This window comes from Schistosoma haematobium, chromosome 7, assembly GCF_000699445.3.
Source record: "Schistosoma haematobium chromosome 7, whole genome shotgun sequence".
NCBI lineage: Eukaryota > Metazoa > Platyhelminthes > Trematoda > Strigeidida > Schistosomatidae > Schistosoma > Schistosoma haematobium.
Genome location: NC_067202.1, coordinates 10,064,249 through 10,084,545, shown reverse-complemented (window position 1 = coordinate 10,084,545; position 20,297 = coordinate 10,064,249). Strand labels below are relative to the sequence as shown.

General features: G+C 33.7%; 1 protein-coding gene across 2 annotated transcripts in view; it reads right to left on the bottom strand.

Annotated features, from left to right (window-relative positions):
- MS3_00009576 (uncharacterized protein) overlaps positions 1–18,316 on the bottom strand; it is a gene marked incomplete at its 5' end in the record, with an annotated part of 59,458 nt that extends 41,142 nt beyond the window's left edge. The window contains 3 exons of one of the 2 annotated variants that reach the window (XM_051217955.1): positions 5,304–6,826; positions 17,566–17,864; positions 17,904–18,316. In XM_051217955.1, coding sequence (XP_051064389.1) covers positions 5,304–6,648 — 1,345 coding nt within the window. Of the gene's footprint in view, positions 1–5,303; positions 6,827–17,565; positions 17,865–17,903 lie in introns of those variants that run through there. The other variant, XM_035731716.2, reaches the window with a different exon arrangement.
- Positions 18,317–20,297: the final 1,981 nt, after the last annotated feature.

Here is a 20,297-nt window from a genome sequence, read left to right as displayed (position 1 = left end):
TAACCACAAAAACTCATTTAAACTATTTAAATTATATCTTAGGAGTTAAAGGATCTTCATTTAAAAGTATTATGACACCTCATGGTGAAAGCTGAGATTCTTGGGAAATCCCAACGTCGATGCCCCCCCTTGACAGCCAGAGCAACAATTAATATAAATACATGAGAGTTCCATCCAAAATAGGAGACTTGCAGAACAAGACGAATAGCTCTAGAAATAAGGAAATATATTTTGGCGGTTCCCGGAACCAGTTAAACCTATTGGACGCAAGCTGGACAGAAAATATTAGATTTACGAGACACTGTTGTACTCTGAGTATAAATAAGAAACTTCCTCGCACACACAAGGAATTGCACTGATGCTATCCAAAAAGCACGAAAAACACTTATAAAATTGGAATTCTATGGATCCAGAATAATCAAAGCATCCTTCAAAACGAAGGAGGGAATCTCAATAAATGTTATCTAGTGCTATGTACCCATTGGTGAAAGTGAACAAGACGCAAAAGATCAGTTTCATTAGAGGCAAAAGTTAATCGTACAGAAATGCCCAGGAAAAGACCTGATCATTCTGATGGTGTAGTGGGCACTACTCCGAAGATTGTTTGTAAGTAGTATGGACTCGAAGTTGTAACAATTGTCAGGTGGAGTGAAGAGCTTCAGTACATCGAAAGTACGGCGTTAGCGTAACACTTGGATATCATACGAGAAGACTGTTCAGACTGCAGCGCACGCCGAAAGATGCAAATAGACATTTAACGACTGTGTATGATTTTTATGTAAATAATTAGTAATTTTTCACAATATATACACATTCCTCCTTCCGATTGTCGAATTTTACAATGAGAGATTTAAACGTTGAGGTCGGAATGGACAACACCACGGATGAATATACCATAGGACGACATGAACTAGGAGAAAGAGATGGAAAACGGTAGCAGATTTTCGAGATTACGCGCCTTTAAAAGATGGCAAGAGCTGACACAATATTCCCACACGAACTCATACACAAAGCTACATGGGTTTCACCGAATCACATCATGAAGAACCAAATGGATCATATTTACATCACTAAAAAATTCAGAAGATCCATCGAAGACGTGAGAACCGAGAGAGGAGCTGACGTAGCTTTAGATCACTACCTGATGGTGGTCAAGATGAAACTGAATCTAAAGAAAAGCTGGACAGCCAGGGAAACAGCATTATAAAGATTTAGAACACCCTTAATTCGTGACAGTGACAAACTCGGTGAATTCCGGATAGCTCTTAGCAACAAATTCAATCCTTACAAGATCTACTCAAAGAAGAGGAAAGTACTTGGTGAACAACTAGAAGGGGATCAAAGAAGCACTCATTTCAACGTGCAAACAGATTGTGAACCGCAGAAAGCCCTATCGTAGTGAATGAATGTCTATCGAAACCCTGGACAGAGTGATGTTGAACAGAATGAAATATTCAACGTACACTCAACTTCTGGATCAACAGGATGGATTCCGTCGTGCACAAACCGCCACACAACACTATGGATAATTGTTGAATAATCAATGCAATGGAACCGGTGGTAGATAAGGCTGCTTACTCTCACCATTCCTTTTTCTTCTGGTGATCGATTGAGTAATCAAGACCTTCACATATGAGGGGAAGCTTGGAATAAAATGGACGACTTGGATGTAAATAGATGAGTTGGACTTTGGACAGTATAGGAGCAGCCTACGCAGCAGTAGGCTCCAATATACACATGAGAGAAGGCAAGGTCCCGAAATGCAATACAGAGAGCTCCAAACCAACAACATTCGATGGATAAGCTCCGAAGGTGGTGTAAAGTTTTACGTACCTGAGATTATCATCGATAAATGAGAAGGATCGAATGTAGGTGTAAAGGCGAGGATTGGCCAGGCAATTGAGGCACTCCTACGGTTGAAGAATACATGGAACTCAGAACAACGGTCAGCCAACATCAAAGAATCTTCAATGCAAACATCAAGACAGTCCTACTGCACGGAGCTGAAAGTTGTAAAATTACTACAACCGTCATCAAAAATGTGCAGATATTTATAAGCAAGTGTTTACTCAAGGTACTCAGTGTCCGGTGACCGAATACCATCAACAACAACCTAATATGGCAGTGGACAAACCAGCTTAGCTTAAGGGGGAATTCGGAAAAGATTATGACAGTTGGTAGGACATACACTGTGGAATTTATCAGACTTTATCAAGTGGCAAGCCCTGACGTGGAATCCTGAAAAGTACAGGGAGAGAGAAAGACTAGGGAACACATTGCGTCAGGAATTGGAAGCAGAAATGAAAAGAATCCATAGTACTTGGAAACAACTGCAAAGCAGAACCCAGGACAGAGTTGGTTGGAGAATACTGGTTGGTGGCCTATGAGTAAGTAAAGTGTAAGTATGTAATAATGAAAGAGCAACTGTTTACTGGAGATGCTTTTATCACAAACTAAACGTGATTATATATTAAATGTACTAATAATCCTATCGGTTATAAGCAACTACAGTACTAAACATCGATGCGGAGATAAAAAAACAGTACAACACCGAATTATTCCTATCGGTTATTTATATTATTACATTTACCTAACCAGTACAATATATAAATGGACATAATGTTATATTCATGATCATTTATTTCAGGCTCAGAATATAGACTACTTTGACTCCTAAATAAAATGTTCGTAATTTCAATAGTTGAGATAATGAGTCCATTGAAGCTAAACCACCATGAAAAACCAGGAAGTAATGGACGGTCGTTTCGTCCTATTGTGGGACACCTCATCAATGCGCATCCACAATCCCGACTCGCGACATTCGAATCCAGGACCTATCAGTCTCGCGTGCAAACACTTAACATCTAGACTACTAAGCCGACAGCCAATGGTGTCATTATCTAACTTCAACTAATTCACCAAATTGAGCGAGACATCCACCATTGTCTTTAGTGACTTACAATCTAACAACAGACCTGGTTGAACTACACTGGTTACTGCTTTTCACTAGAACTCCAGGAAATACCTCTTGAAGCCAGTCGCTGAGGAATCCCACCATAGGACGAAAAAGCCGTCCAGTTTTTCCAGGTTTTCCATGGCGGTATAGCTTGAAATAACTCATGGATTCAAGTATAATAAAAACGTATATATTTCTTGAGTTAAACCAAAGTGGATTTGTCTGTTGATTAGCTTAATATCTTCTTGTAGACAGTTTGTTCCACAGTAGTGTTCCATCACTGATGATTAAAGCATAAAAAAAGTTTTCTGATAGTTGTTTCACTAGTTCAATGTAACCGCATTATGTATTTTTAGTTGTTGCTGTCATTTAAAGTAAGTCCTTATGAGTTAAAGTTACCTGAAATTTCACATATGACAAATAATATACTTGTGGTAAATCAGTAGTATTTTAGACCGTAAATTTCTGGATTGTTAATACCATCCAAACTAACAGCTCAAATAAATCAAATTATTACTCAATAATAAGTACCAAAACAAAAACTGTTTATGAATTTAGCACCACCTTTATTGACAAACTAAGATTTTACAGTGTTATCCATATATACAAATATCATATACCGATTATTAAACAATCTGGTATTTGGATACATTAAATTATAATTTATAGCATTGAAAAAGTGTTTTGGTCACCTTTTTGGTAATAAGAAATGTTAAGGGATAACTGCTCGAAAATAATCATAGAGGGGTTGTGTGAAGAATGTAGTGATTTAATAATTGAATTCATGAGTCAATCATCATGTGCTCTCTAGTGACTGGCTTCAAGAGGTATTTCCTGGAGTTCTAGTGAAAAGCAGTAACCAGTGTAGTTCAACCAGGTCTGTTGTTAGATTGTAAGTCACTAAAGACAATGGTGGATGTCTCGCTCAATTTGGTGAATTAGTTGAAGTTAGATAATGACACCATTGGCTGTCGGCTTAGTAGTCTAGATGTTAAGTGTTCGCACGCGAGACTGATAGGTCCTGGATTCGAATGTCGCGAGTCGGGATTGTGGATGCGCATTGATGAGGTGTCCCACAATAGGACGAAACGACCGTCCATTACTTCCTGGTTTTTCATGGTTGTCTAGCTTTAATTGACTCATGAATTCAATTATTAAATTTCTTGAAAACATTAAGTTATCATACTGTAATTTTATTTAACATTCTACATTTGATAATTCATAAAATATATTAAACATTATAGGTTAGTGTTAGAATATTTGAGTATTGAGCAATCTATATAGCTCAAAGACAAAGGATATCATGTAAGCTGCTATATGAGTTTGACAGCTAAACATGAATGTAAGTTTGAGAAAACTTCTGTCTAAATTGAAAACCGATTATATATCAACCAGTATCATAGCTAGAGGGATTACTTAATACCATTTTAAACACTAGGTTAAATGAGAACATTTCATGACAACTGTCAAAAATATTAGCATATTCAATTCTATGTGACCGTTTTATTTGTAGTTTACATCATGAACTGATTAGTCGGACAACCAACGAAAACTCTGTAATACTGGGGAGAAAGTTTGTCCTAGCAAAAGAGACATATATTACTGATGTAAATGGACAGTAGCTTCACAATATTGCATACTGACTAAATCTGTGAATATGAAATCCTGGTATAAAGATGAGATGCTAGCCACAAAACCTTTAGGTCCTAAGTTTGATCGCTTAATGTTTCGTGAGTTGGAAGTTCTGAAGAGTCCCATGGTAGGACGAAAAATATGTCCGCTACATAAATGACAATGTTGCCTAGAACGATAATGAAAGCTCAACAGTTAAGCCATCTGGCTCAAAGACATCAACAACAACTAACACTTTGACTAATTGGCACCCTAACGATTATTACTAGGGTTAAAGGATACATAAAAGTACTCATGTCATAGATCAAGAGTTTTACGATAACTGATAATCATCCGCAAGACGCGTTTACAACTTTTGATGAGATCTTTATACAATAATTAAGTTCAGGCTACTTATCCGTCAGCTATCTGTCGAGAAATGTTTTAAATATACTAACATGTACTATTACATAAAGGGACTTGTTTATGTGATAGTAAAATTAGTTAATTCAGTTTTTTTTTAAATAACGGAATTCTGTGATAAATACAAGCAGGTGTAAAGTATCGGTGCATGACGAGTTTATTCAACACTACATTACCCTAATATATAAACTTAATTGTGGATTTATTTGAGAGATTATAGTTCACTTAGAGAAATAAGCAGCGTACGTTATGTTTCCAAGAATGTTCTTGTTGTAAAATTTAATGTTTAATACAATACTACAAAATTTCTTACCTTTACACGGTGAAAGGACATCGAGAGGTGAACGAAATACACGTATATTACATTCGTTTGGATGTCTCATAGCTGAATATGATCTAATGCAAGTGTGCTTGTCCGGACTGATATATTTCTCGCATTTACTCCGTCTGCTTTTGATACTACTACCGCCATAATTGTTACCATTAAAAGTGGTTTTATTATATTGATCTTCTGAACAATTATTCTGTTGATAAAAGGTATTATTACTACAAATTGACATAGGTGATGAGGAAACACGAATAGCTAATTGATTGAACGAACCATTCATAGGATATAATATATCTGTATCAGGTTTAGAATGAGATCCATTTGAACTAAGGGAATCTAATTGGCGTAAGTGAAAAAATGAATGTGAACGAATTGGAAAATTACCATTATCTAAATTAATATAACTACTATTATAAAGAATAGTATTATGTTGTAAATCATCTAATTTTTGATTTTCTAAAGAAGAAGAAAGACATTCACTAGATGTTAACAAATTAACTTTATAATCATTTGTAATCGATTGATTTGAAAATGATCGATCAGTAATTTGTACTGGTTCAGTTACTACAATACTATTTTCATTTGAATTAATATCAAAATCATTTAGAAATTTACGATTTAAACAATTTTCATGATCATCATGATCAACATTATCATTCGTCAAATTTACTGTTGATAATGTAGGTAATAATAATTGTAATTGCTCATAATTCATTTGTTCATTCTCTTTAGTCTTTTCATTTTTTAATTCTGAATATGTAGTAGCTAATGCACTAGATATAAGTGAAGATGGAGCACTAAATGAATTATATCCAAATTTATTCTTAATATTAGATTTTATATTTTGTGAATAACAAATAGGACGTTGATTATAATGATGATTTGCTGCACGACGTTTAAAATGACGTTTTATATTAGAATTTATTACTGAATTATCAGAAGATTGTTGAAGTAACCATAAGTTTTTTGTATTATTTACTGAATTATTTGGAAGTATAGGTATTAATGATAATTTTGTAATATTATTGATTTTATTATAATTTCTATGGAAATTATTATCTAAATTTACTGATTCTAGGTCAGATACACGTGAAGAGATTTGATGTTCTTGATCTTCTACAGAAATCTGTGATGATTGAGTTATTTGAAGTGTAGAATTTGACAATGATGTTATAGTTTGTAATTGTCGTTGATCCGTTAAAACTAATATAGGTTGTTGTTTAAATTCATATATATCAGGTATATATGTTGTTTCATTTAAATTAAAATATTGTTGACAGGTAGTTTTATTATCCATTTCAGAATTCATTGTAAGTGTATTATTCATCATATGAATATTGCTTTCTATAATAGGTAATATAAACTATTTGTTTTGTATTGATGAACTGTTACATTGTATGAACCATATTTTATTCAAGTTGAATATGTAAACATTTTCTTATTTACTTCAATTATCTAACTTTTATCATTGTCATCATTAACAAGATGGTGAAAATTTTAAAAAAAATCTGAAAATAAAACAAGACAGATTTTCTTAAAAAGTAACACTTTCAGTTAAATTATTGTAATATCCATATTAACAATTTCATCAGAAATGTATTATTGAATAATTTTCTTTGGTCAGTTTCGCAATGAGATCCATTTATGTAATTATTTTATGGAGAATAGCCCCCAAATGCCCTGGTACGGCCGAGAGTGGGGAGAGTCAGCTCTCCCTCCCTAAATGCTCTCGCATGGCCACGTGCGTATAACCACTGCAAGAAAAGTCCTACTCATTGCATTCTCACACCACAGGTGTTGTTTACGGAATCGAGAGGACAAAAAGCGAATGTCCAGCGTTCTAACCTAGTTGGTGGACACAGAGACTCCACCTAGGGGTGTTGGAAAACCCTCATTCAAACCATTGATGCACATGGGCTCCAGTAAGCTGAATGAATAAATGGCTTATGAACCAATTATTGGTGACTGGCTACCATGGGACTGCATCTCATCGCGTTACCTCACTGCCAGGTGGATCAGACCTTTAGATCAAAGGCTCAGGGTGTGGCCCCATAAGGAAGCCACCTGTTTTTGTTTGGGCACCTGGTTAGTATCCCAGCCCTTACACAAATCGAATGTTTACGTGGCGCATATCTATTCGGTTCCCCTTTGTTGCCTCCTTGTACCAATGTTTATGTGTTTAAATAAATAAATATGAAGCATAACATTATTAGATGATTAAATTCAATTGATTTTTCATGTAAAATGTGTATACTGGTAAGAAAATTAGTGTTATAATGTTTGTATTTGAATTCTCGTTAATAAATTAAAATGTAATAATAAAGTGTCAATAAACTGAAGGCTATTGGTAGAGCAACTAATCAATCTTTAAATTGTAGCATGTGGCTGTTACTAGACATTTGTAAACTTGAAAATAGTTCTCGAGTGATATTTTATCAGATAAAAACCACCTACTTGGTTTATACATTGCTCTACGCAAACAAAACTATAGAAAAATTTCCTCAATACTAAATTCAACACACATACTTTGAAATAAAGATGTAGTGAAAGTTGTTGATCTATACTATACACCTTTCCTGTTGAACATGTCAAGCATTTTATTGACAAGTAGGAGGATTCTTCTTTTCTTCAACAAATTTTATTTAAAAAGTTTCTATTTACTTTTTATGTTTTCGATTGAGATCATGAACTGATTGACGTTAGACCACTATCGAAAACCTGGAAGCACTGGATGACCGTTTCGTCCTATTATGGGACTCCTCAGTAGTGCACATACACGATCAGGCTAGCGAGATTCAAACCAAGGGCCTTCAGTCTCACGCGCGGACGCTTATCTCTAGACCACTGAGTCGGCATCCAATAGTGTTAATATCTAACCTCAATCAATTCATGACATTGTGCGACCATCTTCCACTGTACTGAGGTAGATACCCGCGAGTGGGATCGAGGATGCGCACTGCTGAGGAGTCCGATACTAAGATGAAACAGCCTCCCAATGCTTCAACATTTTCCATGGTGTTCTAGCTTCAATCGACTCATGGTCTCAACTATTCAAAAAAATACTATAATATCCACAAAACTACCTTCTGATATTAATCAACATATGCTCTCTAGTGACTGGCTTCAAGAGGTATTTCCTGGAGTTCTAGTGAAAAGCAGTAACCAGTGTAGTTCAACCAGGTCTGTTGTTAGATTGTAAGTCACTAAAGACAATGGTGGATGTCTCGCTCAATTTGGTGAATTAGTTGAAGTTAGATAATGACACCATTGGCTGTCGGCTTAGTAGTCTAGATGTTAAGTGTTCGCACGCGAGACTGATAGGTCCTGGATTCGAATGTCGCGAGTCGGGATTGTGGATGCGCATTGATGAGGTGTCCCACAATAGGACGAAACGACCGTCCATTACTTCCTGGTTTTTCATGGTTGTCTAGCTTTAATTGACTCATGAATTCAATTATTAAATTTCTTGAAAACATTAAGTTATCATACTGTAATTTTATTTAACATTCTACATTTGATAATTCATAAAATATATTAAACATTATAGGTTAGTGTTAGAATATTTGAGTATTGAGCAATCTATATAGCTCAAAGACAAAGGATATCATGTAAGCTGCTATATGAGTTTGACAGCTAAACATGAATGTAAGTTTGAGAAAACTTCTGTCTAAATTGAAAACCGATTATATATCAACCAATATCATAGCTAGAGGGATTACTTAATACCATTTTAAACACTAGGTTAAATGAGAACATTTCATGACAACTGTCAAAAATATTAGCATATTCAATTCTATGTGACCGTTTTATTTGTAGTTTACATCATGAACTGATTAGTCGGACAACCAACGAAAACTCTGTAATACTGGGGAGAAAGTTTGTCCTAGCAAAAGAGACATATATTACTGATGTAAATGGACAGTAGCTTCACAATATTGCATACTGACTAAATCTGTGAATATGAAATCCTGGTATAAAGATGAGATGCTAGCCACAAAACCTTTAGGTCCTAAGTTTGATCGCTTAATGTTTCGTGAGTTGGAAGTTCTGAAGAGTCCCATGGTAGGACGAAAAATATGTCCGCTACATAAATGACAATGTTGCCTAGAACGATAATGAAAGCTCAACAGTTAAGCCATCTGGCTCAAAGACATCAACAACAACTAACACTTTGACTAATTGGCACCCTAACGATTATTACTAGGGTTAAAGGATACATAAAAAGTACTCATGTCATAGATCAAGAGTTTTACGATAACTGATAATCATCCGCAAGACGCGTTTACAACTTTTGATGAGATCTTTATACAATAATTAAGTTCAGGCTACTTATCCGTCAGCTATCTGTCGAGAAATGTTTTAAATATACTAACATGTACTATTACATAAAGGGACTTGTTTATGTGATAGTAAAATTAGTTAATTCAGTTTTTTTTTAAATAACGGAATTCTGTGATAAATACAAGCAGGTGTTTTATTCTCTGTGCTGGATCGTTTGGTCGTGGAGCTTTCATAGTTCTTCTAAACGACATCCTCAGCATAAACTTCAGGTAGAAGTCAGTTGTAGCATCAAAATCATCCACCTGAGCTACAAATCTTCTCCATCTCAAAATCATATGAGGTTAGTGCACTTCTGGTTCTTCGAAAGTGGCAGAATTTCGCCAAAAGACAGGCTTCCAATCGAGAAAAACGGTATTTTCTCCGTCAGCATGTTATACTAACAAGTGTAAGATACAGACCTCCAGCAAAGTGCCAATTGGGATAGAGAATAGCTGAGCAAATTGGAAGAAAAATGGTACACCTAATGATAACGGATGCACAATACAGGATCCACAAATACCAACACGTCATAGAGGACCAAAAAATAAAGTTACAAAGGATACTCACATCAGAACATTTGGAAATCTTGACAACAGCCATCGAAATATCATTCAAACGACACAGAGAACAAAGAAGAAACACCCTGAAGAAGAAACTAATCAAGATCTCAAAACCACCCATGGAAGAAAACACATAAAATTGCGTGATCAACCTGTCAAAACAACCACTAACAAAAATAGAAGAACACCTACTCCAAAAGGGATTAAACTACAATACAAGCGACGCCTCGAAACTAAAGTTCTTCAATTCATCAACATAAATATTTGTACGACGATCAAAATACACAATATTTTTTGTGATTCATACTCGACAGTTGTTTTCTATATTGCTTCAATGTAAATATATAACAATGAAAAATGTAAAAGCAGGCAATGTAACACTTAAGAGAATAGATATTACTTTTTCTAAATGTCAATCTTTCATTTTCGTAAATCACATTTTTTGATATAACTATAATAGTGTAAAAGTCTGGTAATTTTTTTAGTACATTTAACACAGGCAATCAAGCCTCCTACCCTTATCAAACTGATAGATTTAAGAAAAATAACTTAAGTTGAAGGTTCTATTCCAAAACTTTCATTGGTAACTATAACATTTTGTCTTTAATATGATACTTGTAACAATCCATTGGTAATTTCTGATACTTTCAAGTTATTCTTTCGATATAAGTTTTAAACATTGATAGAAATATCATAGACAGCCTTTGATGTATACAACTAACCAATCAAAAAGTGGAAGAACATTAAATAGAACGAAAATAACAATTCTAATAATCAATGAAATCTAGATAGTAGGATCTGATGTCTGGTATTTAAGAACAACAAAATTTCAATGTTTTAAGTTTCCAAGTTCATCAGATAAAACTTAGAAATAAGATCATTAAGACATACTTTACGGCTTGAAGGCAAAATGTAAACGTTTGATGTGTTTAGTTTTCGGAAAGCTTGAGATACTGACGTCTTAATCAACTTCTTGATTAACAAGATCTTCGAGTATGCTACTTTAAATAAATACAAAACGAAGGACATTATGATGAGAACGGAATAGCAGACACGGGAGAGAAAATTTGTATTCGGAATTCTAACTGGTGAACTTAGGAATATCAATCAATCTTAGCAACATGACACATTACTTTAAAAATCATGCATAAAATGTAGATACAATAAAAATAAATTTCATGAGAGTCGATTCAATTATAGATATACGTGCATCTATTTGAGCAACCATGAGACGGATAGAAATACAATAATTTGTTGATATATTACATATTTTTCAAGCTGAAGATTCGTCAGTGTACCCAAAAATTTCCAGTATGGAGTTTATGGAGATTACTCAATTTCACTGAGATCAATAATCGATCAATGTTAGATTAGACTTGGAACCGAATGTCCTGGGTTCGAGTCCCCCTGCAGGATCGTGGATGCACAGTTCTGGAGAGTCTCATAGTAAGACGAGACTGTCGTCCAGTGCTTTCAGTTTTTCAGTGATGGTCTAACACTGATCGGTCCATGATTACAATGATACTCAAAAATGTGTTATTAAATATAGCAAATTTCATTATCATTGCTATTACTACGTATTTTTGAATTAAGTTTTACATGTAGCTGACCATTGATATATTCCACTTTCAAATAAAATTGCAAATAATGCATATTTTGGAAACCTGATATCAACCAATATACGTTGTTTGTATGCTATTCATAGATCGGTAAATGGTTGAAGTGGAACTATGTAGTTACATAGAAGAATAAATAAATCTTGTGTGGGTCACTTGGTTCTGTTAATTCTCAATAACTTATCTAACTGAATTTTTTTATGTGTTGATTATTAAATTAACTTCTATGAAATTTTTTATCTTTCTGTGAATAACGAAATTAATCAATTCATTTTGATGATCATCTAAAAGAGACAATGCAAAAAGTGATGCTGATAAAATCTACTGAACTATGATAAAATATCTTTTCAATGTTTTCTAGTTGTTTTTTTGGATATTCCCCAGGTAACGTTTGCTATAGACAAAAGGCTTTTCATGCAAAGATGGATAGTGGCTAACAGTGAAATCCAGGATGCGCGTTTAGTCCTATTTGGGACTTGTCATCTGGGTTTACCTGCATCTCGGAGTTGATGTTCACCCCAGGACTCGAACCTAGTACCGCTCGCCCCAACCGCCATAGAAAGATACAAGTAAAACAACACCAAGTGAATTTAAAAAGCTTTCTAGATTAAAGAAAGTTTTCAGTATTTTTTTTTTCTAATTAACAGAAACAGAATGACAGGTAATATCTACATTTGGACAGTTCATGAAATCATCTATGAACAGGAAACAATACGATTTATCAACAGATATTAGAAAAATTGTTTAGTAATTTTAATTTAAAGGAATAATTATCTGCTTGGATTTATACAAATTTAACTGTCAATTTAATTATCATTTATATGGTCCCTTACATGAATAAGTTGTTGGAGGTCATAATAAGACTGCTAAATCCTTTTTAAACTGATTCGGCAGACAGAATCTCTACATAACTCATAAATCAACTATAATAGCCGCATGAATAACTACCCATCAAACGTATGCATGTTATGATAGTAAAAAAATATGGTAAAAAGGGGTAGCAGGAACACAAAAACCCTCGCTGTTTCAAGTATAGATAACCACAAAAACAAGACCGATATTCACTTATTACAGCTGTCGTACATCTAAACTGTAACCACCTACAGAGTTCATCAAACAGCTAGTGTTTGAGAACGATCACCATGCAATGGTCGATACGAGGTCGTAAAAATGTATACAGCTTTAGATGGCATTATTTAATTTTTTCGAGAACGATAAGCTCCCTAATCTAATTTCCACTATATGCATTTGCCGGTTCATCTACTCATGTGAAACAAAATACATAAGACGTAATCAAGACTTGCTTTGAACACAGTACAATTCTACAAGAATGAGAAAAAAGTTGTTAAAGGTTGTATCACTAAAACTTTGATCAAATAATCAATAAATTCGTTTTAATGTTGCTGATAGAATTCATCAAAATTCACTAAAGTTTCATAAAATTGAATCTCTTAAAACAACAGAAATTTCTACTATCTGCGAAATGAAGCCTGAACTTTGTGTACAAAATGTATGTTTTATTTCTCTTTTTACCTTGGCCTTTACTATTATCATTATTATAATAATTATTTTCGTTTCACTTACTTTGTATTTGAAAATATCCACCTCTTTCTAAGTATTCCTCATATCATTTTATTTAATCCCCCCTAATACTTTTAATCGTTTTGACAAGACCGTTTCAATTATCTTACCCCATTCATACTGTATTCCAATGTTAGCTTATTGAGTTAACGCTCATCCATTATTCACACACATCCTGGATATGTTGTACTATATGACCTAGTATTAAAATCGCTATGACGTCATTATGTTTATTCATAGTTAAGATTACCTCATGAAACAAATCTTTAAGATTTCACAAAAATTAATGACAATGTCGTTAAAAATTGACCATGAAATTCTTCTCTGATGTTTCTATGGTACTCATAAATCAATTTTTAAAGATATCTTTATTCATTCTAAGCATTTTTTGATACAATTTTCGATACGTGATGAGATATACCTAATAGCTGTTTAGAATCATTTATCATTTCCTTCCAACCTTCCAAAAACATTTACACATACAAACGTGATACTTCTGAATCGTATGACGTCATGTAAAATCTTTACTGTCTCATTTATCTCTTCCGAATACGACACTAATGATGCAATGCCTTAATTTGATGCTACGAGTTATTACTTGATCATATGAGAATCTTCTCTAGTTTCCTAATATGTGGCTAAGATACTAAACATTCCAAAATATTTTCCCGTAACAAATTTATTAGTGTACAAGTTTCCATATAAAAGGTCAATTTTAAAAAATAAAGATTCCTAAATATGAAAATTTGACTTCGTAAAACAAATACTTTCTAACCTTTGCAACAACATAATGATATGGTTCTCAAGTAATCTCACATATATTTACATACTGATGTTTTTTCCATTATTGTTTCTCTGTTTCATAGTTATATATATATGGTATTTTAAAAAACACACTAATGCTTTTAAATATCTACCATGTAGTAGCCGAACTACAGAAGCACATTGAACGTTAATCCACAGGAAATTTAACACGATTTATCACTCAACTAGTTTGTTGTTGAATACACAAACATGAGGGTTAGTTATTGGAGAATTTAATAATTAGTATTAGAGGCGGTTTTGTGGATATTATAGTAATTTTTAATAGTTGAGATCATGAGTCATTTGAAGCTAGACTACCGGACGGCCGTTTCGTCCTATTGTGGGACTCCTCTACAGGGTGCATCCACGATCCCACCTCGCGAGATTCGAACACAGGACTGAAGACAATGGTGGATGTGTCGTTTAATTTCCTGGATTAGTTCAAGTTAGACATTAACATCATTGGATGCCAGCTCAGTGGTTTAGAGGTTAAGCGTTCGCGCGCAGGACCGGATCGTGGATGTGCACTGCTGAGATGTCCTACAATAGAATGAAACGGTCATCCGCGTTTTCTATGGTAGTCTAGCTTCAATTGGCTTATAATATGAACTATTAAAATTTAATAGTTCATTAAATTATACTTTAATATATTTATTCCAATGTCATATTTCTCTATGTCTATCAAAATTTAAATCTTTAGCAGTACAGAAAAAAATGATTACAACATTTTAACTGTATAACAAATTTATAAACTATTTATAAAAACAAACGTAACCCGAACCTTGGTTACGAGATATAGATCGAAATACTCACCATACATTAACAAAGACTTCACAGTTTCAAATGAGTTAAGTTAGTCATTATTAAATCTCATATTTCTCAGTAAGTTAATAACTCATAGAATATGTTAGAAACACTATTGTCCGTTCATTTAGACATTAACTTGAAGTAAAAGATTAAAGTTGTTATCACAACTATTTTGTACTGTATTCAAACTAATTTCTAATTGGTCAATTCATTAGAGAACGTATGCATATTCAAAAATTAGGTTGACATTTTGCCCACGGCAATTAAGATTCCCTACCACCCATTTCTAAAAAATTGTATGGTGTGAAAGAAAAATTTAGAGATCGGTGATTGGTGTACTCGTTTTGCAAGTGTGTGCTCAAGTGATAAAGAACGAACATTTTGTGTTACCTTTAATCATTTTGTAATTGGTCGTAAACTGTTCATCTTTGCAATGTGATTAGTTGAAATTGAAATCGTATCTAGAGCTGTGATTGGATGTCAGAATTTTGATTTTTACATTTGAAATTTAACGATAATGAATAAATGTTTTTGTGTAATGTAAGTCTTGTAAGAAATTTAGACATTTATAGAAAAAAACACCAACTTAAGTGCAATCCTACTGTTAGTGAATGTGTATTGGGATAAATTTTTGATTTCCGATCAAGTGATTTAATGTCACGAGTACTTATATGTATCACATAAAAAGAAAGTTGAGTGAAAAAGGGAACTGAAAATCGGTTTGAATATTTGATAATAGTGATTACTGAATGAGGTCGGTAGTCAAATGTTTAATGCCAAAATAATAAACAAATCATAACCAAAGTGTGTGCATAGGCTTTTTGTAACACATGGTCTGTTAGTTCGAGAAACAAATCAACATATTAATAAATCATCATGATAACTTACTAGTTGCAATATTTATGATTCAGGTGAAGCAACCGTAGACCATCATTGAATGAACTGACTTTGACAGTATATGAATGTAGTAATAAATTTAACCGAAATAGGCACTTAATATTTAGTGGACGTTTATTTTGTAAATGTTCATTCATAATGAGAATTAGACAACGTTAGATTTAAATGTGGTTAAATTGTAAAAGTCCATTGAAACGGCTTATTGTGTTCACTTGTAAATTATTTGTAGTTCTGTATTTTAAAATTAATTTTTGGTCGTAATAAAAACTAGTTTGTTTAATCAGTCATGTGTGAATATTGTTAACCGCCGTAATATGAAACCTGAATTATCTAGACATTATGAATGTAACCATTTTTGACAAGCATTTGAAATATCAGTTTCATGAAGTGTAAATGAACAAGCCTACGTCGTCTGACTGACTCAACAAATATCTATCGACTTTAAACGTATAAATATGAGTAAGGTCAACTGTATCAATGAACATTTACAATGCTATTAGTATTATTTATTTTCCTTATTATTATTATTATTATTATTATTATTATTATTATTATTATTATTATTATGTCAATTGACAAGACTCAATTCTCATACTATGCATTTCATTGACACAAAATTCTTTGCATTTTAAATTTTCCTATAATGCTCTTCCACTTATTGTGACTGAACACTTTACTGCAAATCATCCCGACCTTTAGTGAATGACCTTTTTAATTTGTAAATATATATATCGTAACAGATGTAAACGTTAACCATTGTTAACACATTACATTGTCAAATTCATTAATGCCATGACATATTTTTGGACTTTATAAAATATGGAAATTATGGACTTATAACTGTCTAGTGTGATTGTACCAGTAATTAATAGTTATATGGGTGTGCAAATGAATACGTTGATATAATCAGTGGTTATGAATAACAATGAAGGCTTAGTTGACGATCGGACGTAATTCATACGTACGCTTAGTTCTGGTTTCAGGTACTATTAATATAAAACTGGAATATGAAATTCTTGCATTTTGTATTCATGAAACGGACAATATTATCATTTCTTTTAACACTTACTATATGACCTTTTAATCTGATTACTAATTTCAATGATGACGGCTTCAACTTGTTTTATAATGTCAGTATCTTATTCATAAGGAAGATATTTTTCTCAATTTTGTTTACTTCTCTATGAGCTTTAATCACATTCATCTTTGTAACTATCTTATTATATTCACTAATAAATGTGAGCATTGGGATACACCTGCATGATGGCAGCAGGTGTTGCAGGTGAATCATCTGTCACAATGCCTACCACCTGTCGACTGTTGGTTAACCGTTGGAAGAACGACAGGAATCGAGAAACCAAAGTCGATGTTTCGCGACTTATAAATGCAATACAAACGGGTATCGCCTTCAAATTCATATCCAGGGCTACGACCTCATATAAATAGATATTCTCGTTATTCGTCTTGTATGTTCCGTCCAAACCAATAACATCACCGAAACGGTCTGCAAAAATCTTTTGATCACCAGTGCTGAAGAAAAAGTACGATAGACAGTTCTCATCGTCTAATTCGTATTCGCATCGCCCACCCAAAGATGTTATGTGCGCTTTCAATTTCCCGTAATCACCTATCGTTTACATTATAAATTGGCAAATGGCTTACCAGGAAGGTTCGCGTGTGAGAACACTTTGTACCGCATATTATAGATATCTTGATCAGTCAGTAGTTTCCCATAAGAATGGTAAGCATAATTCTTAATGTGGAATGAAGCAGTACCAGATATCAGCAGCGGTCGCACATTTTCAAACTGTGCCTCTGTTAACCTGCGCACCCATGAATTTCCTTGGTACCTTAGGGGATTGCACTCGTGATTGTGATGCACATTCCCACGTACAACAGTCCAGTAGCCGTCGATAATCTTACAATACATGAAGGCCGGACATTGAGTGTTCATGGAAGCCCTTCATGACAAAAAATGTTAATAACATTTATAAAATTACCTCCTCCGTCTGATCCGCTGTGACGAACCGCTAGATGTTATACGGCCATGTCTCCAGCACACAAATTTAATGTACGAGTTTTCATTTCTGCACAAATGCGAATCTCGAACTACATAATGACAGTAAGTTGATCTTTCATAATTTGTGATAGCGGACTTCAACGCTTCAATCGATGGGAACGCAACGAGAAACAACGTTGTCAAAAAGACTTCATCTATTTCTGTTACGTGAGAAACAACAGCGCTTGTACTAGGCACGTTACTGTCCTCCATAATGATGATTAAAATGTACTTCGTCGACAAGTACTGATGTTTTATAGCAATCCGACAAAACATAACTAACAAATTAAAAACGAACTTCAAAACTAGCCATTTCATTGGACGAAACGGGATGAAAAATATTGCAATTTTGGGTTGAAAAAACATTTTTAAAAAGGGTGGGTGGGGTTTTTTTTTAAAAAATTGCCGTGGGGCTAATGAATTTCCAAAAATTACGTATTTTTCATGAAAACAATTGTGAAATATGACTGGTTAATAATATTCGGATCATTCGAAATCGAATTGTATAGAAAACCAAAGTTATTTAAAGAAGAGAAAAACTGTTTTTTTTTAATGAGGATTAGAGATAATGACCACAACATACATTCAACACACGAATAGTTAGTAATTGTCTGTACTTTTTTTTAAAAAAAAGAAAGCCATTTTGATCCTTATTGCCATTTATCAATTATTACCAAACTTCATATACTTAAAGTATGTGTGCTTGTATTTCTGAATATCGTACCATTGATTCATACTGTTTGTCACTAATCTATAAACAAATAGGGAAACATTCTTTACAAACGTTTCCATTACAAACATACAAAATATGTATACAATAAAGATTTGTAAGCCATTTTTGTATTGGAAAACGATAAAAAGTAAATAATTTTGTGACATTTTTTGATGATAAGAAATTTTACTGAATTAGTACGCATCTTTCTCTTTGGGCATTTGTATATAAATAAATATCACATTTAGTTGTAGAACCTCTTGTTTAACAGGCATAGAAACAGAAATTACCCTTTTGACGCCAATATTTTTACATTCGTAGTTTTTAGGAAACGTTTGCTTTAAATGCTAAGGCAGAATTCTAGCTGAATTAGACACAAAAAACAATGTTTATGCATAAATGAATATCACGAGCATATAAAAATGCATCGTGATATCACCTTTTTAGTGATATAATTCACCTAATTAGCTAGGTCTGTTACTTACCCTAGAATACGTTGGCGAACAGAGACAAGCTGTCTATTATGTCCTTCGCTTCACTTTTCCGCGCTTCAATTGTGTTGCAGTGTATCCCCGCTCTCTTGAACAAAGTTTGTACGCAATTGGTTTTGTGAGCTCTTGGGTTGTTGCTAGTGTAGGCTATTATTTGAGTACTCACTAACACTAGATACCCAACTAAACGACCAGTATCTTACAGGTTTAACAAAAACATGTCAAAAGCTTATTATCAGCCAGACCAACACGCAGATTATGAAAATTTACAAGGCTATGAAGACAGATAACAAAACATAGCTATCTGTCTACATTCATTGGCTAATCAGAGCTTGTGACTGGACGTACATCATCTCACCGAAGTTTGTTTGTAGAATTTGGCGATTGGATTTAAATGGAAAAATCACGTTTGGTTTTATATTCTTACTGGTCTTCCTCTTTCTTCTAACTGAGATTCATCTCTTCACACTTTACTTTGTGGTGGTGACATATCAAACTCTTCATATAATTTTTCTATAAACAATTGTTTGGTTTGTGCTAACTCACCACAATTTCCTCTACTCGGTAATCGATTTCTATGCTTAATAATTAATACATTTCCTACCATAAATTCTTATGGTGCTTAACCACCTCTTCCCGTTATGCATCCACTAAATCATTTAGGCCTTTCTAATTTGTATTCAGGTGTATGTACTAAATTTCCCACTTTGAATTAACAGATTTTTATAAGTCTATTTTTAATAGGTCTAGATGACCTACACATACTATCCATAGGATATAAAACGTCAAGAAACGTTAAGTATTATTTTAGCTAGTGGATATCCATCTTGCCTATTCGGGTTGGTGGTGGTTATTTACAACATAGGGAACTTCTATAATGCCGCTTCGACATTCACTTCTCCATCCACCTTTAAAAAGCCGTTTGATAGTGTCGCCAAATTTCTCCACATGCTCACTCAGCTGTGGATCATATGGTAGAGTGAAGACATACTATATACCATCCTGACAACAAAACTATGTAGACATCAATTATGTGTCACCATAGAGAACTAAAAAACTTAAGCGTACCGAACAACAAATGTGGGTGGCGTCTGTATGTCAAAAATCTCAGGCCACCTAAAATACAAATTTG